The sequence below is a fragment of the Bombina bombina genome, chromosome 11 (genome assembly GCF_027579735.1).
Source record: "Bombina bombina isolate aBomBom1 chromosome 11, aBomBom1.pri, whole genome shotgun sequence".
Taxonomy (NCBI): domain Eukaryota; kingdom Metazoa; phylum Chordata; class Amphibia; order Anura; family Bombinatoridae; genus Bombina; species Bombina bombina.
The window spans coordinates 44,252,860-44,270,661 of record NC_069509.1 but is presented as its reverse complement, the minus strand read 5'-3'; the positions used below and the strand labels follow the sequence as shown (position 1 = coordinate 44,270,661).

The window sequence follows — 17,802 nt, the reverse complement described above, 5'->3', positions numbered from 1 at the left end:
GCTTGTGCAAAAGAATAGACAGAGCAGAGATCTGTTCTTTTAAAGAACTAGCTGATAAGCCTTTGTCCAAACCCTCTTGGAGAAAGGACAATATCCTAGGAATCCTAACCTTACTCCATGAGTAACTCTTGGATTCACACCAATAAAGATATTTACGCCATATCTTATGGTAGATTTTCCTGGTGACAGGCTTCCGAGCCTGTATTAAGGTATCAATGACTGACTTGGAGAAGCCACGCCTTGATAGAATCAAGCGTTCAATCTCCATGCAGTCAGTCTCAGAGAAAGTAGATTTGGATGATTGAAAGGACCTTGTATTAGAAGGTCCTGCCTCAGAGGCAGAGTCCATGGTGGAAGAGATGACATGTCCACTAGGTCTGCATACCAGGCCCTGCGTGGCCACGCAGGCGCTATCAGAATCACTGATGCTCTCTCCTGTTTGATTTTGGCAATCAGTCGAGGGAGCAGAGGAAACGGTGGAAACACATAGGCCAGGTTGAAGAACCAAGGAGCTGCTAGAGCATCTATCAGCATTGCTCCCGGGTCCCTGGACCTGGATCCGTAACAAGGAAGCTTGGCGTTCTGGCGAGATGCCATGAGATCCAGTTCTGGTTTGCCCCAACGATGGACCAGTTGAGAAAACACCTCCGGATGGAGTTCCCACTCCCCCGGATGAAAAGTCTGACGACTTAGAAAATCCGCCTCCCAGTTCTCTACGCCTGGGATGTGGATCGCTGACAGGTGGCAAGAGTGAGACTCTGCCCAGCGAATTATCTTTGAGACTTCTAACATCGCTAGGGAACTCCTGGTTTTCCCTTGATGGTTGATGTAAGCCACAGTCGTGATGTTGTCCGACTGAAATCTGATGAACCTCAGTGTTGCTAACTGAGGCCAAGCTAGAAGAGCATTGAATATTGCTCTTAACTCCAGAATATATTTATTGGGAGGAGTTTCTCCTCCTGAGTCCACGATCCCTGAGCCTTCAGGGAGTTCCAGACTGCGTCCCAACCTAGAAGGCTGGCATCTGTTGTTACAATCGTCCAATCTGGATGGACCCGAGAAAGCCACCAGGGAAGAGAATCTCTGGTCTCTTGATCCAGATTTAGTAGAGGGGACAAATCTGAGTAATCCCCATTCCACTGACTTAGCATGCATAATTGCAGCGGTCTGAGATGCAGGCGCGCAAATGGCACTATGTCCATTGCCGCTACCATTAAGCCCATTACTTCCATGCACTGAGCCACTGACGGTCGTGGAATGGAATGAAGAACACGGCAAGCATTTAGAAGTTTTGATAACCTGAACTCCGTCAGGTAAATTTTCATCTCTACAGAATCTATAAGAGTCCCTAGGAAGGAGACTCTTGTGAGTGGTGATAGAGAACTCTTTTCCACGTTCACTTTCCACCCATGCGACCTCAGAAATGCCAGAACTATCTCTGTATGAGACTTGGCAATTTGAAAGCTTGACGCCTGTATCAGGATGTCGTCTAGATACGGAGTCACCACTATGCCTCGCGATCTTAGAACCGCCAGAAGTGAGCCCAGAACCTTTGTAAAAATTCCCGGGGCAGTGGCCAACCCAAAGGGAAGAGCTACAAATTGGTAATGCCTGTCTAGAAAGGCAAACCTTAGGAACCGATGATGATCTTTGTGAATCGGTATGTGAAGGTAGGCATCCTTTAAGTCCACTGTGGTCATGTACTGACCCTCTTGGATCATGGGTAGGATGGTCCGAATAGTTTCCATTTTGAATGATGGAACTCTGAGGAATTTGTTTAAGATCTTTAGATCTAAGATTGGTCTGAAGGTTCCCTCTTTCTTGGGAACCACAAACAGATTTGAATAAAATCCCTGTCCTTGTTCCATCCGTGGAACTGGATGGATCACTCCCATTACTAGGAGGTCTTGCACACAGCTTAGGAATGCCTCTTTCTTTATCTGGTTTGATGATAACCTTGAAAGATGAAATCTCCCTTGTGGAGGAGAAGCTTTGAAGTCCAGAAGATATCCCTGAGATATGATCTCCAACGCCCAGGGATCCTGAACATCTCTTGCCCACGCCTGGGCGAAGAGAGAAAGTCTGCCCCCACTAGATCCATTTCCGGATAGGGGGCCGTTCCTTCATGTTGTCTTGGGGGCAGCAGCAGGCTTCCTGGCCTGCTTGCCCTTGTTCCAGGACTGGTTAGGTTTCCAGGCCTGTCTGGAATGAGCAACAGTTCCCTCTTGTTTTGAAGCGGAGGAAGTTGATGCTGCTCCTGCCTTGAAATTTCGAAAGGCACAAAAATTAGACTGTTTGGCCTTTGATTTGGCCCTGTCCTGAGGAAGGGTATGACCCTTGCCTCCAGTAATGTCAGCAATAATTTCCTTCAAGCCAGGCCCGAATAAGGTCTGCCCCTTGAAAGGAATGTTGAGTAATTTAGACTTTGAAGTCACGTTAGCTGACCAGGATTTAAGCCATAGCGCCCTACGCACCTGGATGGCGAATCCGGAATTCTTAGCCGTTAGTTTAGTCAAATGAACAATGGCATCAGAAACAAATGAGTTAGCTAGCTTAAGCGTTCTAAGCTTGTCAATAATTTAATTCAATGGAGCTGTCTGGATGGCCTCTTCCAGGGCCTCAAACCAGAATGCCGCCGCAGCAGTGACAGGCGCAATGCATGCAAGGGGCTGTAAAATAAAACCTTGTTGAATAAACATTTTCTTAAGGTAACCCTCCAATTTTTTATCCATTGGATCTGAAAAAACACAACTGTCCTCAACCGGGATAGTGGTACACTTTGCTAAAGTAGAAACTGCTCCCTCCACCTTAGGGACCGTCTGCCATAAGTCCCGTGTAGTGGCGTCTATTGGAAACATTTTTCTAAATATAGGAGGTGGGGAAAAGGGCACACCGGGTCTATCCCACTCCTTGCTAATAATTTCTGTAAGCCTTTTAGGTATAGGAAAAACGTCAGTACACAACGGCACCGCATAGTATCTATCCAGCCTACACAATTTCTCTGGAATTGCAACTGTGTTACAGTCATTCAGAGCAGCTAATACCTCCCCAAGCAATACACGGAGGTTCTCAAGCTTAAATTTAAAATTAGAAATCTCTGAATCAGAGATGTCACCCACAGACTGAAGCTCTCCGTCCTCATGTTCTGCATACTGTGACGCAGTATCAGACATGGCTCTAACAGCATTTGTGCGCTCTGTATCTCTCCTAACCCCAGAGCTATCGCGCTTGCCTCTTAATTCAGGCAATCTAGATAATACCTCTGACAGGGTATTATTCATGATTGCAGCCATGTCCTGCAAGGTAATCGCTATGGGCGTCCCTGATGTAATTGGCGCCATATTAGCGTGCGTCCCCTGAGCGGGAGGCGAAGGGTCTGACACGTGGGGAGAGTTAGTCGGCACAACTTCCCCCTCGACAGAACCCTCTGGTGATAATTCTTTTATAGATAAAGACTGATCTTTACTGTTTAAGGTGAAATCAATACATTTAGTACACATTCTCCTATGGGGCTCCACCATGGCTTTCAAACATAATGAACAAGTAGGTTCCTCTGTGTCAGACATGTTTAAACAGACTAGCAATGAGACTAGCAAGCTTGGAAAACACTTTAAAACAAGTTTACAAGCAATATAAAAAACGTTACTGCGCCTTTAAGAAACACAAATTTTCCCAAATTTTGAAATAACAGTGAAAAAATGCAGTTACACTAACGAAATTTTTACAGTGTATGTAATAAGTTAGCAGAGCATTGCACCCACTTGCAAATGGATGATTAACCCCTTAATACCAAAAACGGAATAACAAATGACAAAAACGTTTTTTAAACAGTCACAACAACTGCCACAGCTCTACTGTGGCTTTTTACCTCCCTCAATATGACTTTTGAAGCCTTTTGAGCCCTCCAGAGAAGTCCTGGATCATGCAGGAAGAAGCTGGATGTCTGTGTCTGTAATTTTTGCTGTGCAAAAAAAACGCCAAAATAGGCCCCTCCCACTCATATTACAACAGTGGAAAGCCTCCAGGAACTGTTTCTAGGCAAAATTCAAGCCAGCCATGTGGAAAAAACTAGGCCCCAATAAGTTTTATCACCAAACATATGTAAAAAACGATTAAACATGCCAGCAAACGTTTTAAAATACACTTTTATAAGAGTATGTATCTCTATTAATAAGCCTGATACCAGTCGCTATCACTGCATTTAAGGCTTTACTTACATTACTTCGGTATCAGCAGCATTTTCTAGCAAATTCCATCCCTAGAAAAATATTTTAACTGCACATACCTTATTGCAGGAAAACCTGCACGCTATTCCCCCTCTGAAGTTACCTCACTCCTCAGAATATGTGAGAACAGCAAAGGATCTTAGTTACTTCTGCTAAGATCATAGAAAACGCAGGCAGATTCTTCTTCTAAATACTGCCTGAGATAAACAGTACACTCCGGTACCATTTAAAAATAACAAACTTTTGATTGAAGAAATAAACTAAGTATAAAACACCACAGTCCTCTTACGACCTCCATCTTAGTTGAGAGTTGCAAGAGAATGACTGGGTATGGCAGTGAGGGGAGGAGCTATATAGCAGCTCTGCTGTGGGTGATCCTCTTGCAACTTCCTATTGGGAAGGAGAATATCCCACAAGTAATGGATGATCCGTGGACTGGATACACTTAACAAGAGAAACTTATATTAGAGATACAATGGATGTCATAAATAATTTTGAGGCTACCCCGTGGAATTCTGGGTCCTTGTGGATTTCTTGCAATGTATCAGCACTTTATACTTCAATTCCCCATCAAAAAGGTATTAAGGCTGTAGCTTCACATTGTGCTAAAAGTAATATGAGGGAGAAGCACATTGCATTTATCATAAAGGGTATTCAGTTCATCCTAGATCCTAATTGTTTCCTATTTGAGAACCAATTTTATAGGCAAATAGAGGGAACTGCCATGGGTACAACCATGGCCCCTTCATATGCGAATATTTATATGGGGGAATTTGAGGAACAACATATATGTACTAAAAATCCATATTTAAAATATATAAAAAAGTATTATAGATTCATAGATGATCTGCTGTTTATTTGGGAGGAGAATGCTCAGGAAGCTTCAAAATTTGTGGAACATCTAAATTGTAATACATTTAATTTGAAGTTCACGAATGTAATATCTGAGGACACTATCAATTTTTTAGATCTGACTTCATACATTGATATTTCAAACAAAATAAGTGTAAGAAATTTCAGAAAAGAAACGGACAGAAATAATTTTTTAAGTGCAAATAGTGGGCATTTGACGAAGTGGATTCAGAATGTACCACTGGGGCAATATCAACGCCTAAAAAGAAATTGCACAGAGGAGTCTGATTATTTCAAAGATGCCGATATCCTGACAAATAAATTTAGGGATAAGGGTTACAAAGAAGAATGGCTTTTAGAAGAAAGAAATAAAACAGATTTGATATCTCGTAAACATCTATTAATCCCCAAATCTGAAAGAAATAACACTTTGTCACAAAAGAATACAGTTTTTGAAAATTAACCCCTTTTTATTACAACTTACTCTGAAGGGTCAAATCAGATTTGTAGGATTCTGAACAAGAATTGGAAAATGTTAAAACAAGACCCAATCCTAAACCCAATATTAGGAGAAAAACCAAAGATTGTGTTTAGGAAAAATAAGGATCGAAAACATTTTCTAGCACCTTCTAAATTAAAGGATGTTCAAACAACAGTCCCTAAATCGAATTGGCTAACCCCCAAACAGGGTATGTTTAAATGTAGAAAAAAAAACTGCAACATGCGTCCGCATGTGTTGCAATCTAATTCTTTTTTAAATGCATTAGGGGACACAAGTTTTAATATGAAATATAGATGCACGTGTGAGTCAACTTATGTGGTTTACCAACTTATTTGTCCATGTAAGAAAATCTATTTAGGAAGAACAAAAAAAAAAACGAGATTCTGGGAACATACAAATAATATCACAAAAGGTGTTGTGAAACATAGTGTAGTAGATCATTTCAGGGACTTTCACTCTAGTAACCCGGCAGGCCTAAAAATCAAGGTGATTGATTGGGTCCCCCACAAAATAGAGGGAACAAATCGTCTCACAAAACTAAGAAGGAGGGAGACTTTTTGGATCACGGAATTAAAAAGTCTCCATCCTATAGGACTGAACATTGACCAAGATTTAGCTGCCTTTTCATAAAATATACTAAGACAACATTTCAATATTTAAATATTTCAATATAATTCTATAAGTCATATTTTTAGAAGTTGATTTTAGATATAAAGATTGGTTAACATTTATTAGACAATATCCCTTTCGAATCCCAAACTCTTAGGAGTAATACATATAATGGATTGTGAAATCAATTGTGCCCGTAATGGGTTAGCTTCGTATATTGGTTTGTCAGTGACATTAGTATGATCTTTTTCAAATAAGAGTTATAAGGTCTAATCAAAGTATGTTACTAGGGTGGATTTATTTTTATCTATATTTTTATTTTTATGTAAGCATTTGGTTGAGCCTCTGTATAGCATATATTATGCATTTAAAATGTTTAAGGTAAGGCTGTAACAAGAATGGATAGGGTGTATTGATGGGGCACTAGGACCCAGTAAGAATGTATACCTGTATAAGAACCAGCTTTCTTGACAGGTCATATCCGGTACAAGGGCTTTAAATTTTGGTACTTTTTAAGAATTTTTAACTAAGTTAAAAGACTAATACCCCTGAAGAAGTTTGCCTGTTGCAAACCAAACGCGTAGGGTACATTAAGGGTTAAAATTAGTGACAGTTTTGGGTTGCCGAACGTTGGTTAAGACGAACAGGTCAGGATTTTGCTGTGGAAGCCGCCGACATTGGGCTACAAAGACCGCTGTTTACAGGAGAGCAGCTAATCCTGTGGGTTGCAAGCACAGATAAAGATCCAGGAAAGGACGTTTTGATCTGAAATCAGCTCACGGGAACCAACGGACAACCGCTGCCACATTTATGATAGGCTGTTTTAACACTACAATCTTGTAAGTGTAAATTTTTATCTCTTTGCACATAAATAAATTGTTCTTAAGCTACTTTAAATCAGTGGGCCCTGTGTGTTTATATCTTTCAGATCATTATATGAGATTGCGCCTAAAAGACTGGGTGTTTTATAGGGGATGTGCCTAAATGTGCACTAAGTGGCTGAATTATCACGCTCCGAATGCAGCTTGATGCCCCCTGTTTACGCGTGAGCCTTCGCCAGAAACAGTAGTTATGAAGCAGTTAACAGTGAAAGTCACAATTAAGCAATCTATTTTAAAAAAATATTTCAGTAACGTCAGTTCTGTTAGAGACAATCATGACAGTGCGACAATCATATATTAAAAATAAAACATTTGTAGATGTTGGTGTCATTATGTGACTATAGAATTATGTCCATCATGCCAAGATACATATGGCAATCATGTGGGTACTGAATGTTGAGGATGTATTCTGATGACAATAGGTTATTGTCACACATGGAAATTAGTATTTTATTTGCATTGGTTAAAAAAATTGAGCTTTCCTGTAACCTTAAGAGGTGTGAATGGGCTATTGTATGTGCCAGTTTCAGGATACATCCCAGTTTCTATATCAAAAAGAGGTGTTTTACACAGGGAAAGTCCTTTTTGTGAGATTTTCGGTTTAAAACATATTCGCTGTGGTGGAGTTTTACCAAACTAAGGGCTAAATTACGAGGGGAGCGCTAACTGTTGCGCACAAGTGATAAGGGGTTTATCAAGGCTCATTGTGCACGTTGGCATTAGCGTTCATATTACAATTTGAAAGTAAACACGTTTGCTTGAGCGTAATTTAATTTACCGTGCACCAGGATAGTGCAACTTCAGAGCTCTGGTTAACTGTTACGTGAGACATAATAGTTTCACAAAAACATTTAAATTACATTTAAAAGTACAGTTTCACTCATAATAACATTATCTAATACAAATTGTTTTTATAAAATTGCAATAAAAAGATATAAGAGCTCAAAGATATGTGGTCTCAGGTGTTAGAAGAAAAGGCAGGCAAAGGGCTTTAACATACAGATACATACATGTCTAAAGATGTATATGTATGTATGTACTGTGTATATATATGTGTGTGTGTGTGTATACATATGTGTGTCTTTAGAACTGCCTTAATTATTTGTGGCATAGATTCAACAAGGTGTTGGAAACATTCCTCAGACATTTTGGTAATACTGACATGATAGCATTACACAGTTGCTGCAGATTTGTTGGCTGCACGTCAATGTTGCAAATCTCCCTTTCCTCTACATCCCAATGGTGCTTTATTGGATTGAGATCTGGTGACTGTGGAGGCCATTGGAGTACAGTGAACTCATTGTCATGTTCAAGAAACCTGTTTGAGATGATCCGAGCTTTGTGACATGGTGCATTATCCTGCTAGAAGTAGCCATCAGAAAATGGGTACACTGTAGTAATAAAAGGATGGACATGGTCAGCAACAATACTCAGGTAGGCAGTGACGTTTAAATGATGCTCAATTGGTACTAAGGGGCCTAAAGTGTGCCAAGACAATATCCCCCACACCATTAAACCACCACCACCAGCAGCCTGAACCATTGATACAAGGCAGGATGGATCCATGCTTTCATGTTGTTTACACCAAATTCTGACCCTACCATCTGAATGTCACAGCTGAAATCGTGACTAATCAGACCAGGCAACATTTTTCCAATCTTCTATTGTCCAATTTTGGTAAGCCTGTGCGAATTGTAGCCTCATTTTTCTGTTCTTATCTGACCGGAGTGGCACCCGGTGTGGTCTTCTGCTGTTGTATCCCATCTGTTTCAAGGTTCGACATGTTGTGCAATCAGAGATGACATTCTGCATACCTTGGTAGCAACAAGTGGTTATTTGAGTTACTGTTGCCTTTTTATCATCTCAAACCAGTCTACCCATTCTCCTCTGACCCCTTACATCAACAAGGTATTGTCATCCACACAACTGCCGCTTACTGGATATTTTCTCTTTTTCAGACCCTTCTCAGTTAACCCTAGAGATGAATGTGAGTGAAAATTCCAGTAGATCCCCAGTTTTTGAAATACTCAGACCAGTATGTCTGGCACCAACAACCATGCCATGTTCAAAGTCACTTAAATCCCCTTTCTTCCCCATTTTGATGCTTGGTTTGAACTTCAGCAAGTCATCTTCACCACGTCTAGATGCCTCAATGCATTGAGTTGCTGCTATGTGATTGGCTGACTAGCAATTTGTGTTACCAAGCAATTGAACAGGTATAGCTAATAAAGTGGCCAGAGAGTGTATATACATATATACTGTATATATACACATACACACATATTCACATTAAAAGGTAAAATAAAATTAGTGGTGATACTTAAATATACATTTAATTAAGTTTTACCTTTATTCTTGCTTTTTCGCTTGCACACGATGATGACAGGAATCACAATCAGCAAAAGAAAAATAATGACCACAAAAACAGCTATTAAAGTTGTTTGATATGTTTTGTTTCCTGGAAATATTTTGTTTGCTGGAGAAGAGAAACAAACAGATAAAAAAAAATAGACAATAATTCTTTGTACTATTTATTATAAATATCCTATATTATAAAAAGTGAAAAAACCTGCACAATATATATTTATGCTTTGATACAATTATGGATTATTTTTATTGTTACCCCATAAACCAGAAATAAATATAGTTTTAGTTTATTGTATTTTAAATAAGATAGTATAGGCCTTTTGTATGTCTGTGTCTGGGTATATGTGTATATTTGTGTGGATATTTGCATAAGTGTGCATTTGTGCTTGTATGTATGTGCAGGTATATGTATGTTTGTGTGTGTGTGTATAGGTGTGTGTGTGTATAGGTGTGTGTGTGTGTGTATAGGTGTGTGTGTGTGTGTGTGTATAGGTGTGTGTGCATATATAGGTGTGTGTGTGTGTGTGTGTATAGGTGTGTGTGTGTATAGGTGTTTGTGTGTGTGTATGTATGTGCAGGTATATGTATGTTTGTGTGTGTGTATAGGTGTTTGTGTGTATATAGGTGTGTGTGCATATATAGGTGTGTGTGTGTGTATAGGTGTGTGTGTACACATGTCCTTGTGAGCTTTATTATATGTAAAATATAACTTTTTATACTGAATATAAGTATAAGATTAAGAATTTAAATGTGAGCCTTTATGATTCCACATTGTATGTTATATACACTTAAATACCAAGAAATCAACCATATGTTTACATTTTGACGGGAAGGGAATCTAGGCAAATTATTTCTAGGTTAAGATTCATATTTATTGCCCAACTGTATACATAGAGATCAAGATTTATAATTATTGCCCAAAGCTATAAATAGAGATTAAGATTTATATTTATAAGATATAAATTATAGCTCTTATAACATTTTAGCAATTGCAGATAATTACAGGGCTCATGTCCTCTTGTTTCTCTTTGACTATGATCATCACCTTAACCAAACATATTGAAAAGGGAAGCAAAATGGTATATTCATTCTACATACACTACTCCAGATTCCGCTCTACATCTTTATGTTTTCTCTCATTTCTTCAGCTTTCACTTTTGATATCTACCTCATACTCATAACTGGACCATCTTTTTTCGATATTTCTACTTTCTACTACTTCTTTGACCTATTATCCCTTCACCTACTGCTAACTTTAAAGTTCAAAACCTTGACTACATTCTGATTAAAGTAAACACTGTTAGAAGCAACATCATCTCACATAAGCCCTGCCTCAACTATTGTCCTCAACCATGCTCTTCTGCTTTCCTATAATTAAAGAGTCTTCATTCTTATTATCCTCACACCACACAATCTCTGAGGTTATCAAATTCCACCACAGCAGTGACTCATTTTTTTATACTCTCCCTGTCCTGTGACAAATGTCCATCATATTAAAAAAGATCCAGCACTAACCAATTTTAAATGCTCCTACTGTTTATTTGTCCACACTGTTTGATGGCATGACATGTGATAGATTTTACACATTTAAATAATTTATGTGGGAGGTCCCATTTTGTATTAATCTATGTATGTTAAGTGAAAAATAGTAGGGGGGGTTTCCATTTCTCATACACATGGGCAGGTAAACATTTACCATAACTGGTTAAAATCAGTCTTGAGACTCATCATCAAATAAAACCCTGTTTGAAAAATGATTTTAATATTTTTGTATCTTGTCAAAGATATTATGGGCATTGTTCCTGTTTAAAGCTTACGTTGTTGCAACAGGCTTCAGTGTCATTTTTCTTTTTACTACCTAGGGTTTTGCAAAGTCTATTTTTCTCCATATTCATAATATTATGAGTGGTGTGTCAAGACAATGTTATTGTCTTTATTAAACAGATATAATCGCATTATTCATGGCGTCAATCTTTCTTAATCTGCACCTCTTAGACAAGAGAATTTGGGGAAAGGCAGAGATGAAATCCAATTTCACACATCGCAACAACCTCCAACAAGGCATTCCATTCTTCTCTTGCTTCTATAACTCCAATTATCTACCTAGATTAGAGGATTTTTTTGTATCAATCTGTTATTCTTTGTAATTAAATTATTGTTCACTTGTCATATATACATACTATCACCAGTGTGTGTGAATGTATGTATATATATATATATATACAGTATATATACCTACAGTATATATACCTATACACGCAGTATATACATATATACACACACACCAGTTCAAACGTTTGGGAGTCATTTAAACAGTTCCTTATTTTCCATGAAAACATACATGAAATGAGTTTGAACAGGATATATAGCCATTAGCAAGGTTAGAAATAATGAATTTTAAGTGAAATAATAATTGTGTCCTTCAAACTTTGCTTTCGCCAAATAATCCTCCACGTGCAGCAATTCAAGCTTTGTAAACCTTTGGCATTCTAGTTGTCAATTTGTTGAGATTATCTGAAGAGATTTCACCCCAAGTTTCCTGAAGCACCTTTCACAAGTTGGGCACTTCTTACCTACCATATGGTCAATCTGCTCCAACAACAGCTCATTATGGTTGAGATCTGGTGACTGTGCTGGCCACTTAATTAAAGACTCTTTTAAAGACAGAATACCATCTGACTGCTTGTGCCTTAAATAGTTCTTGCATAGCTTGGAACTGTGTTTTGGGTCATTGTCCTGTTGTAGGAGGAAATTGACTCTAATTAAGCACTGTCCACTGGATATGGCATGGCGTTGCAAAACGGAGTGCTAGTCGTTCTTTCTATTTCAAGGTTCCTTTTACCCTGTATAAATCTCTACCACCACCAAAGCACCCCCAGACCATGCTTGACAGATGACTTCCAGATGGCGTCAAGCACTCCTCCAGCATCATTTCATTTGGTTTGCACCTCACAAATGTTCTTCTTTGTTATCTGAACACCTCAAACTTAGAGTTCTTTCTATAACCTTTTTTTCCAATCTTCCTCTTTCCAGTGTCTGTGTTCTTCTGCCTATCCTAATATTTTCTTTTTTTAGGACAGTCGGAGATATTGCTTTTTTTTCTTTGCAACTCTGCCTAGAAGGTTAGCATCCGGGAGTTGCCTCTTCACTGTTGACGTTGAGACTGATGTTTTGCAGGTACTATTTAATAAAGGTGCCAGTTGAGGATCTGTGAGGCATCTTTTTTTTCCAAACTAGACACTCTAATGTATTTGTCCTCTTGCTCAGTTGTGCACCTGGCCTCCCACTTCTCTTTCTATTCTGGTTAGAGTCAGTTTGCGTCATTCTGTACAGGGAGTAGTACACAGCGTAAAATGATATTTTCTTGGCGATTTCTCGCATGCAATAGCCTTCATTTCTCAGAACAAGAATAGACTGACAAGTTTCAAAAGAAAGTTTTTTGTTTCTGACCATCTTGAGCCTGTAATCAAACCCACAATTGCTGATGCTCCAGATACTCAACTAGTCTCATGAAGGTCAGTTTTATTGCTTATTTAATCAGCACAACAGTTTACAGCTGTGCTAACATAATTGTAAAAGGGTTTTCTAATAATCAATTAGTCTTTTTAAGTGATAAACATATCAAACACAACATGCCATTGGAACACAGGACAGATGGTTGCTGATAATGGGCCTCTGTATGCCTATGTAGATATTCCATTAAAAATCAGCCGTTTCCAGATACAATAGTCATTTACAACAATGTCTACACTGTATTTCTGATCAATTTGATGTTACTTAAATGGACCAAAAAATGTAGTTTTTCTTTAAAAAACAAGGAAATGTCTAAGTGACCCCAAACTTTTTAACACCTGTGTATATATAAATATTTATATATATATATATATATATATATATATATATATATATATATATATATATATATATATATATATATATATATATATAAAGAGAGAACAGCACTCCTGAGATAGAACAAAAGCTAGAATAACTTCCATGCCTGTTCATTTCAATTGCAACTCAGGGTGCGCGTTCTTTTAGCACACGTTGATGCCTTTCCACAGAGAAAAAATATCCTGTAGCATATCAGTCTGATCCTGCCCAATGACAGTCCAGCGCCGAAATACCAGGAAATTCTTCTCTGAACAAAAGAAACAACAACCCCAGACGATCGTTTCAGCCTTCTGTGGGCCTCATCAGTGAAGTGCAGTTGTATCTCTCTAAGGGCATGTGTGCAAGGAGTCTCCCTAAGAGTAATGGGTAAGCCAGACGTGGACTCCTTGCACACATGCCCTTAGAGAGATACAACTGCACCTCACTGACGAGGCCCACAGAAGGCCGAAACGATTGTCTGGGGTTGTTGCTTCCCTTGTTCAGAGAAGAATTGCCAGGTAATTCGGCGCTGGACTATCATTGGGCAGGATCAGACTGATATGCTACAGGATATTTTTTCTCTGTGAAGGGACATAGTGTGCTAAAAGAACCTGCACCCTGAGTTGTAAATATAAATGAACAGGCATGGAAGTTATTTTAGCTTTTGTTCTATCTCAGGAGTGCTGTTCACTTTCTAGCGTGCTAAATTCAATTAAAGATTATTATTACCTTCATAGTCAAGTCGGAAATCTTTCTGAAGAGGTTCTTGGAGAGAGGCATGTACGACTCTAATTGAGTAGGTCTGATTTTCATTTTCATCAGTCGGTGTTATTGTGACAGAGCTTTTCAGTGAGTAAGTCCCATCAGAATTTCTCTGAGGTGTGTAATGAACAGACTTCAGTACCTCTTTTTCACTGAGCCATTTAATGTCAATGTCGATTGGATAGAAGCCGGTGATAGTGCTTTTAAGAACGCTCTCCTTATTCTTTTCAACAACATTATTTGTAATAGTGATTGTTGGGGTAGCTGTAATAAATAATATGAATAAATATATTTTGTTCTATGTTCTGTAGATTGTAATCTTTGCAGTTATTGTTTTTAATTTCTTAGCAACACAGGTCTTCTCAAGGCAGATACCAATAAGTGACCACATAACCCAACCTTATGGAGAGATGTACTAACCCTATACAAGATAATTAAGGTTTGAGTGGCAAAAATTATTGAATAAGTGACCTAAACCAGGAGACAAGAAGGCGCCACAATAGGGTAATAACGTTGGTGCAATTTGATACACTAGGATGATCAGAGTAATACTCACAAGCGAGACGGCACTATGGCGTGCCTGAAATTGCAGACCGGGACCTCACAGTCGTCCGGTAGACCACACAGGGCAGTAGCAGCTCCCAGCCGAACACGTGGTTAGTGCAACCAATCCGGATCCAATCCAGGTACACACCTTCCCTTCCACACTCCAATTGTAAGGATAGTTTTGAGGGGGCGTACAATGGCAAGGAACCACACTACGAACTACGGTCATGCAAAAATGTGATATAAAGTTTATGGAAAGAGGGGAGACCAGCTCCAGCAGGATACAAATAAAACAATTTTATTAAAATGTTTAAAATCCAGGATAGTTGATAGCTGGATTTTAAACATTTTAATAAAATAGTTTTATTTGTATCCTGCTGGAGCTGGTCTCCCCTCTTTCAATAAACTTTATATCACATTTTTGCACGACCGCAGTTCGTATTGTGGTTCCTTGTCATCGCACGCCCCCTCGAAACTATCCTTACAATTGGAATGTGGAAGGGAAGGTGTGTACCTGGATTGGATCCGGATTGGTTGCACTAACCACGTGTTCGGCTGAGAGTTGCTACTGCCCTGTGTGGTCTACCGGGCGACTGTGAGGTCCCGGTCTGCAATTTCAGGCACGCCATAGTGCCGTCTCGCTTGTGAGTATTACGCTGATCATCCTAGTGTATCAAATTGCACCGACATTATTACCCCATTGTGGCGCCTTTTTGTCTCCTGGTTTAGGTCACTTATTGTTTGCATCCACTTTGGAAGAGCCGCCTCCCCTCTGGACATATCTGACTTTTTTCATCATTACCCCTGAGTGCACCTCTTTATGGTGAATATACCCTTGAACTTTGTAAAAATTATTGAAGCCTAACAGGCCAGCTCTATCTTACTGTTCTGTGGAATTTAAAGGGATATGAAACAGGGCTACTTTAGTAGAAACCAATATGTTAAAACCGTTTGTATTAAAATAAATCAAATTACTTGAAGGTAGATTACAAGTTTGTGCGTTTGTCTTTTAACGCTGAAATAATGGTAATTTCAGTGTTAAAACAGTAATGCAGCCATTACAAGTCTTTTCGGTATAGCTGTACAGCAAGCCTTTTAGCCTGTAATGCAACGTCAGTCCCGCACTCGTAAAAATTAAGTTTTTTAATGGGATTTCCATAGCGTTGGTATTACAAGTTTTTCTGTGAGGCTAAAAAGCTAGCGTTACACTCTATAACGACAAGATCCATACCGCCATCTGAGACCAGTAGTTATGAAGAAGAGAAGAGGCAGCACACTTGATAACTCCAATAAAACGGAACTTTATTCCAACATTAGGATTGTGAAACAAACAACCAACATGAAGGAGCAAAAAAGGTGCGTGTCCTTACGCGTTTCGTGCCGTGCGGCACTAAGTCATAGGATAATGAGGAAGTACAAATAAGGTAAGTATATACCCCTGAACCACCAATCATAACAAAACAATTAATGATGGGAGGAACAAAGTGTATAAAGAAACAGTTAAAAAATGCACAAAAGGATTAGTATCAAAGTGTTCACAGGCCAAAAGAACATATATTGCTCAATTTCTTAGATATTACAAAAAGACTGAACATTACAAATTGAGGGGAAACACTGTTGCTATAAACACACTAGAATCTTGCAACAAATTTGGTACATTACAAAATATATAATATATAATAAGATACATAGAAGTCACCATATCCCACATCCTGTTGTGAAATATACCAACAAAGCCTTCATTATTATTAAGTGTTCGAACAAACTGCCACAGAATTCTCTGATTAGTTAAACAGATGATAGATCTTCTCTAATTCCTTTATATCCTGTAACACCTATCTTCCTCCACCTACCCAAGACCCATAAGAGTATGTTCAACCCACCTGGCCGTCCAATTATATCTGGGATTGGCTCATTATTTGAGCCTTTGTCAGAGTGGGTTGACTCTATCCTTCCACCTATAGTTCAAGGCCTGAGCAGTCACTTAAGGGACTCTGGTCATCTTATTTTGCTGTTGGAACATACAAGTTGGTCTAAAGATTTTGGGTGGGTGGTGGACGATGTTGTTTCGTTATATTCTAATATTTCCCACCATTTGGGGTTAAAGGCTATTTATTTTTTTCTATGCCACAGAACCAACTTTTCTGAGGAATACAGATTTTTTATCTGTGAATATGTTGAGTTCCTACTATCCCATAACTTCTTTATGTTTGATGGTATTTATTACCTACAGACTTGTGGTACGGCAATGGGGGCTAAGTTTGCCCCCTCGTTTGCTCATTTATTTATGGGATGGTGGGAACTCAACTTTCTTTACAATGATGCTAACCCCTTTAAGGAGAACATTCAATTATATATGAGGTATATAGACAATCTTATTTTCATATATAAGGGTGATTTTGCTTTTGATGATTTTTTGAAGTTTATTAATGATAATGACTTAAATTTACGTTTCACAGGAATGGTCAATAAATTTGAGGTTCATTATTTAGATCTCAAGTTATCAGGGTCCGCACAAACCAACACCATCATGACAGATATTTTTCATAAACCTACTGTGGGTCTTGCCATCCAACACATTTGATTAGGGCAATACCGAAGAGCATATTTTTAAGGTTAAGAAGGAATGCTTCTTCTGACTTTCTATTTAATAAACAGGCCAAATTACTTACCGAAAGGTTGCTTCTCAGGGGTTACACACTGGACTCACTGGAAAAAGCATTAAAATAAGTCAGAGATAAACCCCTGGAGGACATTAAGAGAAAAGCCGTAAAAAAGTCAGGTGGTTTTTCTGGCGAGTCCATTGTTTTTTCTACAGAATACTCATCCCATTATGGAGAGATTTGTAATATCATTAAGCGCAATCTCACGTTTTTGAGAGGTGATGATATACTCTCCAACTCGGTTAAACACATAAAATTTGTGTCTAGGAAAGCACCTACTTTGGGTAGCAAACTTGTTCCCAGTATGGTTATCAGTAATGAGAACAATAGTAGGACTACTTGGCTTAACAAAAAGGGCACTTTCCAGTGTTTAGCATTCAACTGTGGCACTTGTGAATTATCTCAAAAGGTGAAACCTTTAGCATTTTGTCTACAGGAAGTGTCTATAAAATAGATCATTATGCTAATTGTGCCTCTACTTTTGTGGTTTATCTTTTGGAGTGCAATCTTTGTAAAATCCA

At 38.7% G+C, this 17,802-nt stretch overlaps 1 gene segment (V, D, J or C); it reads right to left on the bottom strand.

The window, feature by feature from the left end:
* Positions 1-17,802, bottom strand: part of LOC128641855 (tapasin-related protein-like) — a 70,062-nt gene that overhangs the window by 20,718 nt on the left and 31,542 nt on the right. The window contains 2 exon segments of the C gene segment in view: positions 9,418-9,546; positions 14,040-14,336. Coding sequence covers positions 9,418-9,546; positions 14,040-14,336 — 426 coding nt within the window.